Source organism: Oryzias latipes, chromosome 1, assembly GCF_053564925.1.
Source record: "Oryzias latipes strain Hd-rR chromosome 1, Olatipes_Hd-rR_3.1".
Lineage (NCBI taxonomy): Eukaryota > Metazoa > Chordata > Actinopteri > Beloniformes > Adrianichthyidae > Oryzias > Oryzias latipes.
Window position 1 is genome coordinate 34,373,938 of NC_136237.1, and position 18,548 is coordinate 34,392,485.

General features: G+C 38.0%; 1 protein-coding gene across 1 annotated transcript in view; it reads right to left on the reverse strand.

Annotated features, from left to right (window-relative positions):
* usp43a (ubiquitin specific peptidase 43a) overlaps window positions 1-18,548 on the reverse strand; it is a 128,397-nt gene that overhangs the window by 65,537 nt on the left and 44,312 nt on the right. Inside the window, exons 5-6 of the mRNA XM_011473836.4 lie at window positions 14,176-14,311; window positions 11,837-11,981 (exon numbers count right to left, since the gene is read on the reverse strand). Coding sequence (XP_011472138.1) covers window positions 11,837-11,981; window positions 14,176-14,311 — 281 coding nt within the window. The remainder of the gene's footprint in view (window positions 1-11,836; window positions 11,982-14,175; window positions 14,312-18,548) is intronic.

An 18,548-nucleotide genomic window follows, 5' to 3' on the forward strand; every position in this document is an offset into this window, starting at 1 on the left:
TCCTTACAAAACCACGGACTGTAAATAAACTGCTGGAGAAATGTAATTCTGCTGGAGGCATTGTGGGCACGCAGGTACCGATCACTCATTATTTCAGGACAATGTTATGACAACTATTGAATCCATTATGGGTTATAATTTTCCTAAAATCGCACCATTTTTTATTCTGTTGGGAATGTTACTTGGAGACATAGCTGGACAGAAACACAGGGATCTTTTGGAAATATTGCAGCTTGTGAAAAGACAAACACAAGTCACGATGTGAGTAGTGGAGGAAATTTATTCCATGGACAAATTAACTTGTTCTTTTCAAGTTAAAAGACATCTTCTGTACAAAACACAGAACAAAATGGTTTTCTTTCAGACAAAGAAATCCCAAACATATTCTATAAGCTCAATGTTTCATATAAGTAGTGTCATGTTTGTAATATTTTATTGTGTTTTTCCTTTTATGTTCTATATTGCATGTACATGGTTTCATTTTCATTTATTTCTTGTGAATCCCCTCCAACTGCCTTGTGCCCATTTATTTACTTGTTCATGTATTTATTCTCAATTTTTTTAATCCAAAGATTTTCGGGGAAAACATTTTTTATGTTTTGAGTTATGGATCACAAAATCAATTCAATTCAATTCAATTCAATTTTATTTGTATAGCCCAAAATCACAACAACAGTCGTCTCGATGGGCTTCGAAGTAAAACATGAAATCAAAAGGATCACGAATACAAAGAGTTCAATAGAAAAATACTAACAAACTGACTAAGCTATACTGGCATCCCTGCCCTTAGACCCCCCTTCGCAAATCAATACTTCACAAACAAATGTTGAGTTAGGATGTTTTCCTATACGTTTTCCTATAAGTTTTCCTTTTTGCTTTGGTTTCTAAATAAATCTGATTGAGAAAATTTTTGAGAAGATTCATCATGTAAGGCTGTATTTTTATTTATTATTTTTTTTTGTGATTCGTTTTGGATCCAAATTTTCGCTTTTCGAGAGTCAGTCTTGATCTTTTGGCTCATACTCCAGTGCACTTCACACTTACAGGAAGAAATGCACTGCAACAGGAGGAAAAACAAACTTGATTAAGCCAAACTGAAGCCTGTGCGTGCACAACTGCCTGCGGCAAAAGCAAAATGAAAGTGAGTGTGTTGCTTTTATTTCTTCTTTTGATGTGAGGGACGACTTAAGGTACAGCCACACAACCAACAAAAATCCTTGGAGTTTGTCGGAAAAACCAGCCTGTTAACTAAAATTCTCTTTTAATTTTTTGCAAATATGCAAACACATAAGTAATACATGAGGAAGGAATCCAGCAAATGCAAACTCCAAAAGTGATTAGTAGAAAATCTTTGGCACTTTGATCATTTTTGCTATTTTAATTTTCACCCTCTGACCGCTCCGTTTAAATAATTGCAGATTTAAAATATAAACTGTAAACCAATAAAGTCTCTGTTTAATGTTAATCTAAAAATCTAGAGCCAGCAGGGAACATGGGAACGCTTTTACCTCTTCAAGTCCCGAACAAGAGCTGCTGCCAAACATTCATTCCAATAAAACTCACATCTCAAAGGCATACTTATTACAAATGCCCCTGTTAGCGAGACTCCACTTTATTGGAGAAAAGAAAATCTGCTCACTGCTCTGTGAAACGGGGAAGTGTCCATAGGGGGGGCTGTTTATGCAGTCAGTCCCCACTTTCCTAACACATAGTGTATTTAAACGGCTAATTCTGAAAGTGATGCTTCGTGCATGACAAGCACAGTCATTCCAGCCCCCTCGGTCCCCCGGGAGTGCTGGGAAAAACCTCCTGCCAGACGCTCAATCTCACACCACTTCCTCCCAATTCCAGAGACGGACAGATGAGAATCACTGTCAGAGGGAAGTGTAAAATAGAATAGAATACAGAGCTGGGAGGGGGTAAGCAAAGGGAAGGAGCAGGGCGCTCTAATTTTAACACATAATTATCACAGCGAGGTGTGAGATAAGTCCCCGGAAACAACAGTAGAAGAGTGCCGGCAAAAACAGATGGAATTTGCGATAAGTTGATGATTTCTTGGTCGTTTCACAAAACCATTGTGATGCAACAATTTTAACAATCCCCCTTAATTCAGTGTAATTAAAAGTGAAGGGAAGACAGCTGAAATAATAGAGAAAAGCAGTAATAAGAGGGGAAAAAAAGACGCATCCTTCTGATTAGTTATGACGTGAATTATGAAATTAATTGAACACAGATTTGTCCAACAGAAGACTGCACTTGTTCTAACAAATACATCCCCGTCTTTCATCAGCATTCTTAGTTTCTTTAGTTTCTTTCTGTTTAGTATCTTGCTTTTCCTCTACCAGAGACTCTTTACATTGTTTAATTCCAGTTAAAATGGTTCAGGTCCTCGTTGGGGGACCTGAAACAGAACACCAACAGGGGACCTTTCTGTGTTTCTGAGTTTGGATGTTCTCCCCGTGCATGCGTGGGTTTTCTCCGGCTTCCTCCCACCATCCAAAAACATGCTTCATAGGTTAATTGGTTACTCTAAATCTGTCCAGAGGTGTGAATGCGAGTGTGTACGTGATTGTGGCCCTACATTAGACTGGCGAGTGGCTGGGTTAGGTTCCGTGACCCTGAAAGGGACACCACGGGTTTAGAATAAAGAGGAAACTGCTGATGAGCTCAACACTGGTTCTCGGGCTTCAGCGTCAGACACATTTTCTTTTTTTTCTTGTTGTACAGAATCTGCAACATCAGATGTTGCTTCAGCTAGAGATCCCCGGTTGAATAAAATGCACTTCAGGTTCTATCAAGAGTGCTGAACATGATGCGACAAGTAACACGGCATATGAATATAACCTTCAGACGAGAGAACCATCCGAGGAACCAAACCACAATGGGATTATTTCTAGGAAACATTTTTGGACACAATAATACAGGCCAAAAAAACCCCAAAACAGGGGTCCTTACATTGCTAACTGCTCAAAGCACTTAAGACATTTGAACATCTGAGATTTCGGTCTGCAGAAATTTGGCAGATGAGATACAGGGACCCCAGTTTAATCTTTCTTTTTATTTATTCTCAGCTGCTTCCAGTTCATAATCCGCCCTCCTCTTTATCTACACAAAGAAGTCACATCATCCGAGCCTCTTTTTCCTGTTAAAAAACAACACCACTCAAGATTAGTTCAAACTGCCCTGGGGATTTTGCATTACGTTGCATCATGTCTGAAATATTGGTCAGCCGTGCTAAAAGCACACAGGTTACGAATCACAAGTTCAACAAAACGGTAAAAGTGCCGGAAAATTGTGCATTTATGAAGTGTTTTTGTTTCAGGAATCTAAAGCTTGTTCAACAGGAATCGTGAGTACGTTCTTTCAAAACCCAGTTTGTTCTAAACAAGATGAAGAGTCAACAAAGGATGAAAGGGACATCCACATAAACACCTTTATCCAGAAACTACAGCTCACTGGATACTTGCAGTTTGTCCTGACTATTCTGTCTTAGAGCTCTGGTATATCTTCTGTCTCATTCACAGCAGCTTGTTTAGCATTTAAAACATCTCTATTTTCACTTTAACCATTTTTCATTCACACTTGATGCTAAGTTTAACCTTCAAAAGGTCATCTTCATCGCAAACCTGTTAGCTCCTGCAGCAAGACCAGCAGATGAGAAATGTACTTCCCTCAGAAGTTCCGAAAGTAATGCAGCTGCTGTTCATGTTGACTTCACGTGTTCATGAGTTTAATCACACAATGTCATTTTTGTCAATCTAGTTTAAAAAAAAATAACTCAGTAAAAGCAAAGCGGTAAGACTAATTATAGAACAGGCACACCTTTTTAGTTTGTTTAAAAAATGTTACCTAAAATAAGTTGATCTGTGTATATCCAACAGGACATCAACTGTTGCCTCAAACTATGCTGTCACCGTCACTCGTTTTGTACAAAATGTAAAAAAAAGTGTCTGAAAAACCATTTAAAAGGAGCTAAAACATCCTCATAACCATTTGTGCAATACAATAAACTCACATGTCAGCATTAAGTCCAACTATATGTATTTATTTATGCATAAACAGAGTTATAATCCGTATAAAGGCAGAGGAAAGAGATAGGAACATCAACAACTGACTGCATCACTGATGTTTTAAGCAGGTCGAGTCGCCTGAATCACATGGTTCAGTTAATTAAAAAGAAAAGTTATATGAAAGTGGGTTATTTAAAACAACAGCAACAGTTTTCTCTGCTTAAATAACCTTCAACCCTATATCTTTGAGTCAAAATTCTTTCAGGTGTTCCATGTTAGAAAGAGAAACCTAAATTGTGACATTTTCTTTCATTTATGTTTTTGGAAAAAAAAACTAGAGATGTACTTGGTCACAACAGGAGGAAAGTTTCCCCTTCAGGCCCACACAGCTTTAACTGCTTCATTCATATGCAAATGGACTCATTTGCTGAATGAGAAACAGAATGTGATTGAGGCACTTTGGAAATAAATCGATTGTTCGATGTTTGATGTTCTCCATTACTTAAACTTCTGCCATCACTTCCTGTTAATGCTAAATCTCATTAACTCACGTGGGAACAAGGTTTTCTTTTCACCAACATGAAGAGGACAAGTGTTTTTGAGATCAACGGGTTTCCTTTAAGCATTCCTAAAATTCATTTCATTTACCTGTTTCACTTTGTGTTTGTTATATTTGTTCATGATACAGACATAAAAAACAGTCAAGTGTCAAATTTAAAGTTGAAAGAGTAAAAATGTAAGATTTATTCTTATTCAATAATTTTGTGCATTACATTTAGTTATTATTGAAGTTCTTTTTCACCCATAATTCAAAGTGACTCAATTGACAATTCAATTTGTATTGTGATCATGCAATTTGAGAGAAATACAATAATTCACCTTACATTGTTTTAATAAAATCTAAAACGGAAGCAAAATCTATTGAATTTTCCATTGTCATTCAAATGAAAATGCATTGCATTGATTTAGCTTTTTTCTATTAAAAACTAACTGTTATTTTCAAAATGTAAAATTGAATTGCATTTTTTCATATTGAACTTTCAATTGCAAAATGCATTTTAAAATTGCAAGCCTGACCTGCATAGAGCATTGTCAATTGAGAATGGAATATAACGTTGAATTATGGGTAGAAAAAAACGTCCATAGGTTATTGAACATAAACTTTAAAATCAAAGGAGCACACTTAGATATCACGAAACACAGAAAACATCACATAGTAAATTTACAATGCTTTTATGAAAACGTATAATGTTTGTGTGTATAGATTTGTATAATATAATGAAATGACATTTATTTTGTTGGTTAGTCATGTGACATTAGCACACACTTCAGTTGTTGTGCGTTTAATCCACTACACAGTGTTAGCAACATGATTCATAATAATTTTAAACATGAAAAATAAAATTTATATAAAAAAAAAGAGAGTTTACAGCCATTTTTCTTTTTATCAAGAAAATGAGGCCAAATTTGAATTAATTCTATGACAAATGGTCTTGACTAACGATGGATTTATTGCAGAGCCCGGTATGAGAGGGTTCATGATGGCAGGAGGAATTTTAAAGGGAGCAAATTTTGAGGCCATAATGAACAGAGTGAAGTCCCAATCATGAGACCTGCAGCCATTTTGATTTCTCAGAGAAGCATGCATATCAGCCTCAGTGGGATGAATAGAAACCAAGCATTCCTCTGTTGTTATTACCAGTCAAACTGCCTTTCTGAATGTGGCATTACAGAGATAATCCACTGGGAAATGCTTCCTCAGCATTAATGCATCGACAGTGTGACAGAAAATGGACACAATAAGATGTGTTTTCCATTAAAAGTGCCCTGATTATCTTTATGAACTGGAGCAGATCTGGAGGGAGCAGTGGCCTAATCCGCCTTTCATTTCTATCCACTACCCACTGCTGTCAAAGCCGCAATTATATTTGCTTATTTTTCTCTTAAAAGGCCCTGAATTCAGAGCTTTTCTGAACACACCATTAAGCTTTTTTTTCCAAAACTATAATAGTAATTTTATTTCAACTGACCTACCACTCATTTTGCTTAAAACTATGTTATATGTGAAGGGTTTGGAATCAGCTTTTGTGTGACGACAGCTACAGTATGAACTCATTTAAAGACCCACTACAATGAAAATCACGACTTTGGTGTTTTTAACGTGTTCTTGTGGCATTTATCTCTTGAAAATGAAGAAAAGTGAGCTCAAGATAGCATTTTGAGTACTAATACATCCGAAAAACAGAGCTTATTTGTGATGTAGAAAATTAGCTGTGCAGGCCATTAGGGTCCCTGCTCTGCAACGGGGAGGAGGAGGGGGGCCGGGTTGCTCTGTGGCAGCGGTCCCACCCACAACTCCGGCTCTCTAGTTTTGGGGGGTGAAAAATTACATTATTAGACGATAATTGAACTGAATTAAACTGATTATTTTGCTTTTCAAAGGATTTTTTTATTAGGTGCCTTATCTTGACCCTACAGGACCCTTGATTTGGCTCATCACCTCTGCAGAAACCTCATGAGTCACAAAAACAGGCAGAACTCTGGAGGATACTGGTGTAGAATATAAGCTACAACTGAAATTAAACTAAGAGGTAAAAACCTTTAAATGCGTATTTGATTTTTTTCCCCCAGACTCTTCAATTTAACACCCAAATTTCACCTGTCAATAAAAATTTAGTGAAAGTAAGGGAAATGTAATTGCTTTTTGTGCCTGTGCTCGCTCGGCTTCACGCCTAATAACTTTAATGTAGTTAAATCTGTAAAACTTTTATGATTTAGAATGAACTGACTTACGCTGGCAGCTTTAGTTACCATCAAATCCATTTTATCTAACCTGCAACAGTTCCTTTACAGAGACGCACTGCTCACCAGGAAAACATGCTGACCAGATTGTTCTTTTTTGATCAGATAATGACATGCAAACTTCAAATACGTCCCTCCAACGCACTGCTAACAGAAAAAGCTGAGCAACACAGTTACAGGTTATTTGGGTCTTCATAGGTTCATATATGAAGCTATCAAACAAATGTTTATTCACACTGCCTAAGGGAGTCATGCAAGTCAGCTAATTTATCATTTATCACAGGTGATACACAAGATCCAGGAAAAAGTCATGATACACAGCAGGAAAACTTTTCTTTGCTCTTGCTACATCTTTTAAAGTTTGACTTAGGTTTAGGTGGAGAAATTTTGAAGATCTTTTATGTTTGTCTATAGATAATATCACTTAACATAGTCTAAAATCTAAGCTTTGAAAAAGGCAACTAGCTCACGAAAAGAGCAAGAATCAATACAATTTTTGTTAATGACTACTGGCAATACCAAAGACATGTTTTTGATTTTCCTTTTCTTTAACTGTGCCATCTGATAGAAATCCAACTTTGAAATTCTAGCAGAGATGAAAGCAAAAATGTTGCATCTAGTTTTTAAAGTCTTAAAAATGTTTCTTTCTTTCTTTAAAGCACAGCTAAAAATGCTGTATCTTTTGACAAACTCAAAAGCACAATAGTTGAAATAGTCATGTAAAACAGTGGTTCCCAACCTCTGGGCCACGGACTGGTATCGGTCCGAGGAGTTGGTACCGGGCTGCACGGAAAAAGACTATGTCTATTCAACTATTTAATTTATAATCTGATTCTGAAGGAAGTTTAATTTTGGAAAACTACTGGATTCTCTCCACCACACCCAGCTTATTCTTGAGACATGTCAAGTTTCTTGCTCATATCAATAATTTCTAAAAGCGGCTGCACCAACTGAACCAACTAGCAAAGCACAAAATACTAACATATTTGGAAAGTTTCTTTTCGCAGAAAAGAACCAGTGAGGACACAGAAAAAGAGCATTTGACTTCAAAATAAAAGGAAGCAGCATTTAAAAGACAAAACCAGGAGTCTTTACTCCAGATTTGTAATAGATAATGTTTAGCAACCAGCTTCCTATCGCTACGAAGATGCAGAACATAAAGTTGCTCAAACCTTTTATTATTATATTTTAAAAATAGCAGTTGCAGCAACTTTTTTTTCAATGCATTAATCTGTGGCACCTTAAAAGTTGGACAAGGTTGTATTTGGCATCTGATTTTTAACTTCTATTTTGACAGTTAGGCCCTTTAGGAGAAAATTTGTCCCACTTTTGAGGTTCCTACACGAAATCTAGCAAATAAAGTTTAAATGAGCGGCAAATATTTTACAGAAGATAAATTTCAGCCTCAAATGTTCAAGGAAACTGGAGGCTAAAAAACAAAAATAAAAATAAGACTTCAGGCTTGTACAGCCCGGTCCGAAAAATATTGTCTGACGTAAAACGATCCGGGGCCTGAAAAATGTTGGAGACCACTGATGTAGAAAAACTGTGGAGAAGCAATCCTCAGCCCTGGTCCTTAGGCTCCAGTGTCAGACATTTCTCCCCAGTTTTCCTGCTTTAACACAACAAGCACAATGATCTACTTGGTGTTTGCTCACCTGTGGGAGGAATACAAGAAATTGTATTTTTCTCCTCCATGTTTTTTAGAACTGGGCTTTTGCCTTCGTATTTTAATTACATAGACACTTAAGTTCTTGAGTTTGGGTGTGTAATGTTGGCAAAGTGAGGATAGACAATAAGCTTAAAAACAGGGAGAAATAAAACAATGTTTTTAATTAAATATTGTTACTGACAGTAAATGAAATTTACTCCAGTAGGGCATCTCTTGGTATTTTAAAATCCTTTTTTTTTCTACCTGTGCCCTCGCTGCTTCTAACTGCTGGAACACACCTGCTTGAGGTAATTAGAACAGGAATAAGAAAACCTGATTATTGCAGCAATGTGGAAATTGCTTTCCTAGAACAGCCTGAGAAATGCATAAAGTGTGGAAAAAGATTTAAAAATGAGAATTAAAACACAAACAATTAAATATTTATTAGACTTTGAGACAGAAGTAGATAAGACAGATAGTGAGACCAGGCCCAGAGGAATGCGATTGGACACACCTGTAATGCAACATGTTTCACAAATTGCAAAGAAGCCAAAGCATGCCAGTTAATTAAAGCTCTCCTTTTGCAGAACCTCCACGAGATGCTCTGCGCTAGGAAACTGTTTTTAAATACTTGCAGTATTTTCTCCTGTTTGATCTGCAATGGAGAAATGTGCCTCTAAAGCAACATTTCAGTAACTTAGCAGTACACAAAAAATCTGTTTCCTTGTTGTCATGCTAGACCTTGGATACCTGGATGAAAATGCATAAATAGTGATAAAAACACAAAAAAGCTGCTTTTACCAAAGTGAAATTGAATTTATTGGACAAATATGTGTAGTTTGAGACACATTAATTCAGTTGGCTGAATTTGGAGATTCAATCACAGTAATTTAATTTGCAGAAGCTCATTCACGTGAGACGCTCCAGAAACTTTTTTTTCTTTCCCAATGCCACCACTCAGATTTTCAATCTAATCTAATTCATTAGGGTGCTGCCATCCATACAAAAGCAGAATGAAGGTTTCCTCACTCTGTGCTGCAATGCAGAGTAAAATATCTGCTAATAAAACAGGATTCATTAGACATTGATTTTCACAGTAAAAATGTTGAAACAGCTCAAGTGGACTGATAAAGAAATTGTTTGTGAGGGATGAGTAAAGCTTAAATAGATTTTATTCAGTGGTCCCCAAGCTTTTTAACGCCGCGGAGCAGTATGGCGTCATTTAAAGTTTTCCCGGACCGGTCTTTAAGATGTGGCGGCAGTGGCGCCTCCAGAAATTTTTCATGGAGGTGGCCAGTAGGGGGCCACATTAAATCTTGGGGTGGCACACAAAAACCATGAGCTATCATTTTAAAATTTATTCTACTAAAGGTAGTAAAACAACCTTTAGAAAACTAACAGAAAGTTAAATGCCTACTGATATTTTGTAGAACATTAACTTATAGTAGATACTACTATAGATACTAGTAGCTATCATTAGTAGATACTACTATAGATACTAGTAGCTATCATTAGTAGATACTACTACTGATATATTTTTATTTATTTTATATACATTTAATGCCTAGGTGTGTCTGCTTGGGGTGTTCGGCTCTTGACTGGGACTTGACTGAAATCAGTTGTTCTGAAATAAAAATAAAAATACCCTTCCATGGTAATTATTAATTATATCTGTAGACATTTCTATTCAGGCTAATAAACATGAAACTGTTTCATTATTAGTGCAACATAATTCTAACGTCACCTGTTGGTCCAGGAACAGGTCGAACCCCTTTTGCTGAGTTCTGCTTTGTTTCTCTGACCAATGATGCTGACTGTACCTAGTCTGATGCTGTCTCATCTTTGTCTTCCTTATTATCTTCTGTCATTCATGCTGGCTGTGGATCATGATGCTCTGTCTCATCTTCCTCCTCCTCACAACTCCTCTGTTGCTCTCCTACCATTTCTTACCAAATTAATGCTTCTGCTGTACTTTTCTTTTCTTTAAAATAAGAATATATGTTGAATTTCTCTGCATTCTCTGAAAATTGACATACACAAGCGTCAACTAATGACTATAGGTAACTCTGTGGAAACGGGTCAAAAACATATCAAAATGTTGCGGTAACACAACAACCAGTGCTTAAATAGTGCCATAAAAATGAGAGGCGCGTGTGACAGGGACATCCTTTTTTACGTATTAATAAAAAGTAATGGCACCTCCACCACCGCTGATGATGTGGCGTATTTGCACCAAGTATTTGCGCACAATACAGATCAGGTGATCTAAAGTACAGTAAAGAGATTGTTAAAAGACACCACAGGAAATATTTAACAGGCATGAAAAGAAATGTAGTGCTTTGGGATGTGTGATTGTGTGTGTGCGTGTGCATGTGTGTCCGTGCGTGCACGCTGAAACCGGTGCTCCCGCGATGCAGGAAGGGAGGGGGGCAGCGCGTGTGTGGAGCGCATACATGCGAAGTCAGTCGCCGTTTTGGACTTTAGGAAAAAGTAATAAAGAAAGTTTCTCTTGAAGAACTGAGACTGGTTCTTTTGTTTAACCTGCCCCGGAGGCTCTGAGGGTTCGAACGAGGAAGTGAACCCCAAAGGAAGATAAGCCTCACTGTCTTATCCATGTTCTGCATCCAGCGTCTTTAGCTTTAGATGTCCGCGCACGCAAAGGCAGCAGGGAGGGGAGGGGGTGTGGGCCGGTTTAGGTGATCAGAGACTTGCCGCCTGTACATTTGGGATAAAATGCACAACTGATGCTACCACAGTTTATAGTGGCTAGTGGGGTGGCCCCTGGGGTGGTCAGGTGTCGGCCACCCCCTGGTGGCGCCACTGTGTGGCGGACAACTATTGTAACAAAGCTACGATGAAGGAGGAACAGAGACTTGACAATACAAACTCTATGCTTTTATTTTGACAAGCATGTCAATGTACATCGCATAGGTCTCTTCATCCTCTTCCGTTCCTAAACTCATGCTGCAAAAAAGAAGTACTGTCTATTAAATGTAGCTTTCTTTTTTTTGGAAGTTGAATGTTCCTCTTCTGTCTCCTGGCTGGGCCTTCTCCTCGTGGCAAAGAAACTCTCCAGATGTTTGTTTTTACTCATTTTGCTAGCTCCTGGGTTCTATTTTAGCGGTAACCTATCACGTGACCGAAAAGAGCGCCTTGGCCTCCGTCAAGAGTGACAAAGACAGATGTAACAGAGAATTGGGCGATTTTTCAAAATAAAACATCTTTCAGATTTCGGAATTAATAAAACGGAAGTAATAAAAGTTATTTATTCTATCTGTGCGGCCCGGTACCAAATGACCCAAGGACCGGTACCAGTCTGCGGCCCGGGGGTTGGGGACCGCTGGTTTTATTGACAGACCGTTACCAAAGTTACCTGAGTGCGGAGTTAAGCCGCCACGATTGGAAACGGGAGGAGCTTGGAAAGCGTAGACGACGTCGCTGTCAGCAATCATGGTCAGTTCATCCTCGTCTGAGAAAGAGCGCTGGAAACCGGTGGAGTAGAGTTCCGCAAGAATAACCTGGACAAGCAAAGAAACGTGGTTGTGACGGGATGTATGGATAACAAGGTATCAAAATATAGACAATAAAAGTACAGGTGTAATTTCTAGATATTTAAAATTATGTAAATTACTTCAGGGTTTTGTGCCAAAACCCGCCCACCACAAATGCTGGACTGGGTTTCTCTCTTTTTATTGATTTATTCATCTATTGTCCGATTCTAATTTTAATTGTAAAGTCCTTCGAGTTGTGCAACTTTTTATAAAGTTTGACTGATTGATTGATTGATTGATTGATTGAATAAATACTTATTGATATTGATTGTCATTTTACTTTGGCACATTTGAGTTCTGTTTATATATCCTAAAATGTGGCAAATTATTTTTTTTACCAAAATGTTGAAAAACAAATTACAAGTTTAAAATAAGTTCTTTTTAGGGGGAATTTTCCCTTTAGCTTGATGTTTTAGTGCTTGTGTTTGGTCATGTTATGTTTGAATCCTGTCCCCTGTCAGTTACAACAGGTTCCTGTTCATAATTATCTCAGCTGTTTTCATTTCTGTGAATTTTGAAGTCCCAAAACAACTATATTTTTATTTATTGTAAAAAAGTTCCAAGTGGTATTTTAATCCTAATTATTATTTTGCAGTTTTTAGCCAAAAATCAAAAAACCTGTGTTGTTTTTCTGAGACATATTTTCCACAGAGTGGTCAGAGTTAATCAGAAATTTGACTGTTGGCACGGAAGTAACCCTCTGCTGATATCCCATGATCCCTTTGTTTGCACTCTCTCTCTCTAGCTTACAGCCCCTCATAACCCATTATAAGATAAGAGGGGCAACAATACTGGAGCTATCCAGCCGTACAGTTTTGAGCCGGACACCAGCTCCGATGAGAAAAAAAGGCCTTAATGTATTTATGTATCTGGACTTTAGTCCGCCCATTTCAGCTGCTGCATCAAAAACAGAGCTTTTTCTATTCATGGATTTTTATCTGCTTAACACGATTTGAATGAAGAAATACTCAAACACAGTTATAACATTTCAATCTCTTTATATCTGTCCTCCATCATGTAAAAAATGCTATAAGAACATGTTAAAACTACTAAAAACACAATTTCCCTTGGAGTGTCTGTTTATGTGTCTTGTTTTTAGTTCACTCTTGTCAGGTCATTTGCTTTGTGGCCTTTTTTGTTTCTCCTTGTTAAGGTTTCTGCCACCAAGCCTGGTCTCCTGCACATTGGGTCAAATACCACCAGTTCCTGACAATTTCCTATTTGGGAACAGTCAAAATAATTCTGTTCTTTCATATTTTTGCTGTCTATTTTTATTAAAATATATTCATTCATTCATTCATTCATTTTCTTAACCGTTTTATCCCTTTCGGGGTCACGGGGCTGCCGGAGCCTATCCCGGCCACTTGTGGGCGAAGGCAGGGGGGACACCCTGAACAAGTCGCCAGTTTGTTGCAGGGTAGAATGTCCTCACTCACACACTCATTCACTCCCGCACTCACACCTATGGTCAATTTAGAGTTGCCAATTAACCTATGAAGCATGTTTTTGGATGGTGGGAGGAAGCCGGAGACCCTGGAGAGAACCCACGCATGCACGGGGAGAACATGCAAACTCTACACAGAAAGGTCCCCCATTGATGTTCTGTTTTTCATGTCCCCCAGCCGGGACTTGAACCGGGGTCCTTCTTGCTGTGAGGCAAGAGCGCTAACCACTGCGCCACCATGCAGCCCTTATTATTATTAAAATATATAAACGTAATTAATTAAATAAAACAAGTATCACGTGTCCAAAGACCTCCACTTTACTTTACATTTTTCAAATAATTTAACTATTTGATCTTTATTTTTCCCAGAATAAATGTGGCTGGTGAAAGGGCTTTAGGAATCTACCAGCTACTTACCGGTAGGTCAAAAATTAAAAAAAAGAATATTTAAAGGCTGTCTTCTATAATACTGAACAACAAGCATTGTATTATAATGACTTAAGATACAATTTACAAAGCTGAACTAATGTGTTGCTCAAAACTATGTTATTAATTCAAATGATTTTTATTTTGACAGCTTTTTGGGGACACTCAAAACTTCTTGAAAACGCCTCATGTTTTTAAGTCAAGTTACTTGGATCCAAACCAAACTCACGTTACTTTCATTTGATTCTGACATTAATGCTGTGAGCTTGTTGTGTTTTTTTGAGTACACACCTGATCGGGGGCGATGTTGCCCTCAGCCGCCGTCATAGTTCTCAGGGTGGAGATGGAGCCAAACAGAGGCACAGCGAGCCCCACCCTCACATACCTCTGACCCTTGGCACTGAACACCAGCGTCACACATAAGGCTCTGTGGAGTGAAGCACAATCAGGTTGTTGTTTATTTGCGAGTAATTTTGTGTACGACACAAAAGACGGAAGGGATATAAATTACAATCAACAGCTAAATTAGGAAGTAATTTTGATTTTCCCTGTTTACGTTCATGCACATTCCAAACCCAGCCTGGGGTACGGAGTTAATTACATATTTGTATGCAGGTACACACGCTAGTAACAAATATATAGTGCTGCGACATGGAGCCAAAGGGAGATTAATGCATCTGTGCAGAATTCAAGAAAATCAGCAGAGAAAAGAAGAAGCAGCAGCCAAACAATTAAATACCCTGAAAATAAAAAGTTCAGGTTTTAAACAAAAATACCTTCTGTAAAATTAGAAAATTAGAAAATCTAGCAATTTGTGTGTCTTCACAAAGTGTGATTCTACGTTCACACCAGGCATCTGACAAACGATGTTGAACGTGCTCAAACAGAGTTCTTGAACGCTCATTTAGCCGATCGTGTTCACACTGGAAAAGCAGGGAAGGGCCTCTTCTTTATTTTATGTTTTGTGCGAAATGTGGTTTGTCCAGGTGTTTTCTTTCACAGCTTTCTTCCCATATGTAAAGACTTGGTGTCATAACATTCTGTCCAGGCACAAACCGCAGTTATTAATTTCCCTTCCATGATCAAATTTAAAACGGTTGGAACTTCCTTGAATTAAAGGGGATGCCATCCATCCGTCGCTACCAAATTCCAGTCCCTGATTGGTCAGAAGAGAACCTGGTTCGGCCTTTAACCAATGTTCAATGGCCACGAGTTTTGTGCACAGAGCCAGAAAAAAGCTGTAAAAACTTGCGTGAATGCAGGATTTGTGAATGCAGAAGCCCATTTACATTGATTGATTTACATCAACTTTTCACTGGAAGTGGTTGTTTGAAAGCCTGTTGCTGAGGGCGGTGTGAAATTAGCTTGAGTGCATTGCCTTTTTTTTATTTTTTTCACATTACCCATAAAGAAGCTGGTTATCATAGCTTAAAATGTCCCCTTCTTCTTTTCTGTAGACAGTTTAGTGAAGCAGGAAAGAGAATTTTGCAATAAATCTTAAAAAAGAGAATATGCTATCTACTTAAAACTGTAGTAATGAGATGCTATGACGTACACACAACCTCAACAGAAGACAGTTGAAACGTGAGTGTAAACTACATCTTTATTATTCATTTGTCTGGCAAAAAAAACAAAAAAATTTCTTCCAAACAGAAGTACTACTGAAAGTTTTTTTCTTTTTGCAACCAATCTGAGGGCCGACTATGAAGGATGTAGGTGCATTACAGGGCAGACGGGAAGACGGACAAACGGACAGACAGACGGATGGATAACCGCTTTAAATGAATACATATATAATAAAGAAATACAGCAAGGATTGGGATTGTATGCATTCTTCCCACTACCTTTCAAGCAAATTAAACTCTATTTGACTTTATTTGATCATCATCATATTTATTGAATGTACTTTGACGTGTGTGTAATGTTTTCATTATTGCAAAAACATTTATTATGAGTAATTATACCATCAAGAAGATGGCTTTTTCTTACATCTTCATTATTTTTCATTATTTTCTAATCAATGTATTTAACAAATTTTGAAATGGGCTAGATCTGCAATTTGTAATGATTTATTGTAATATCCCATAATTGAAACCAATAAATCCATTGAGAAGATTATTAAATCAGAACATAAAGGAAACAAAACATTTTGAACAAAAATGTAAAGATAAAAATGAAGCCTTGAAAAATAAAAACAAAAAGGATGAAAACAGTAAGCGGTGATATTTGCACTTTCCATTTCCCATCATGCATTATTCAGGTGAGTAATGTAGTGCAGCCTCTCACTTACCCAGATGATTCCATCAAAAAATCTGCCAACTGGATTTTGTTTATCTTTTTTTATTTCATTGATTTATCTTCTTTTTTTATCCACTACTTCAGGTGAGTTATGTGTTACCAGGCGGGAGATTGACAGCATACAGCTAAAGATCCGAGCAGATGGTTTTCTTTTTTCTTTTCTTTCCCCAATATTACTCAGCGGTGAGACGCAAATGTGAAATGAAACAGGATAAAGAGCGTGGGAAGGCTCTCGACAGGAACGGGAAGAGTTGCTAGCCCATTTTTTCAGCTCCTCAGCCCTCCTGCTGTTACAGAGTCTGCTCATCTTTAATAAACAACAAGCTCTCATATGTTCTCACATCAGCTTGCTGAAATACACACAACTTCCAAGCTGAAAAAGGGGGGGGGATCCTTAGAAGCTATGCTATAGATGTTAAAGGCACGTAAATGTTTCCACACCTTTTAGATCATAGATTCTAAGTGCTGCATAGGTTTGGAATGGGTAGTCGTATTTTTTAGCACTGACAAATAATTTCTCGCAGCCCATGAACAGCAGCCTCATAGGCATGGCTTGGAGCGGAAAAAATGGACCGAATGACCACTGTAGCCAGGCATTATGGGATGTAGCTGAGCAATGATGTGACACAGCAATCCATTAAAATTTGGTTGCATAAATCCAGGCTAAATAAAACAACTTTTAAAGTGTTATACATTGCTTCTCACCATCTTCCCAACAATCAATGACTGAAGAGATCTTTAGTCACATGTTTTTGTTTACAAGTTTCGGTTCGAAAGAGGGATGTCTGCTTGACTCAATCTGGAAAAATTTAGCGGACTCCGTCTTGGCCAACAGACTTTTCCAATCTGAATATGCCCTTAGTGTTTAGGTGCCCTCACTCTTTTAAGCAATTTAGTGGATTTTCCAACTGACATTTTGGTATGGAGCTACCTGTTTTAGCTCCTTGTCTTGGGCAAATCCAGAAGGGAATTCTACTGTTTCACAAACAGTTACTATCCTCAGTGTCTCACTTTACTTTTTATTAACTGAATCCTAGCTTTTTATATTCTATCATCTACATTGCTATAGTAGCCTAAAAGGCACAAAAAAAGCATTCGCTGAAGCGAACTAAAACACAAACTTCATTAAGAAGGTTACCCCTGTGGTGAAAGGTCAAACACTTGGAAAAAAACACACACAGTTACGGCCATTTTTAATTTTTCTCTCTGTCATGCGGACATTATCTGCAGTGCCCACGCTTTGATGGCATGCTGGCAGCTGGATGCTGCTGCTGTTTCTCAGGGGGGCTCAGACTTATCAGGCATTCAGCTGGGATAGCGCTGCAGCAGGACAGTGCGCCGAGGCCACAGCATGTGCGCGCCTGTCTGGTCAGTGCAGAAGCCTGGAATTCATTTCCATCTGCCACTGCGGGAAACCGCCACACACTGCCAGAGATGTCAAACTGTCCGGATGCAGACGTGCAGGGAAGATGCAGAGCTGTGGCATCTGCATGCTTGGAGATAGGGAGATGCATTGCATTCACCATGCGGGAAAACTAAAGTGGATGTAGAAGGAAAAAATCTCTGGATTTGGGGCAGAGAGGTGCAATAGTAAAGAACTATTGCAGTTTAATTAGGAAAGTGGTTGTTGTACTTGTTTTTTTCTTTTCTCTGAACTAAAACTACATGGACTGATAACATCTGTATCCTACCTTTTCACATCAGTTTTACAGATACCCTAAAATCATCTTTTAATCTATTATAAAAGCGTTGCCAGTGGTGTTTTAATCATGACTATGCCGTTTTTAGCCTAAATCAAAACATTTCTGTTGTTTTCTAGGACATAGATTCTGTGGCATGCATTAGAAAGTTGCGTCCGAGTTGTGGTTGGGACCGATGGCTTGGAGCAACCCCACCCCCTCTCCAGTCTTCGTTCCTGAGAGCTTTCAGGAACGAAACAAAGACGTGCATCTATTTGTCTACATGGGGATGCATCAGAATAGAGCGGAGCAGGGAGCTTGTGGCCCGTTTTGGCCTCGTCTGCTCTTTATTCACATTATTTTAACAAAGAAACTGATTAAAAAAGCCCTTTCAAGCTCAGTTTTCTTTAGACATGTCTGCCATCCTAAGAAAAATGCCACAACAACATGTCAACAAAAACACACACAAAAAAAACTTTTCATCAGTTTTAAATATTGACATATTCCAGCCAAAGTTTTTACTTCAGATTCTATCTAAGACTGTAAAACAAAGTTTGTCAGACAGAAGTTGTCAAAATACGTTTTTCTTCATTATACCTAGAGGAAACGTTAATTAACAATGATAATTTTATTAAAACTCTGCATAAAACTAATGCCTTTCTTTAAATGTTTTGTTTTTTTGTTTGT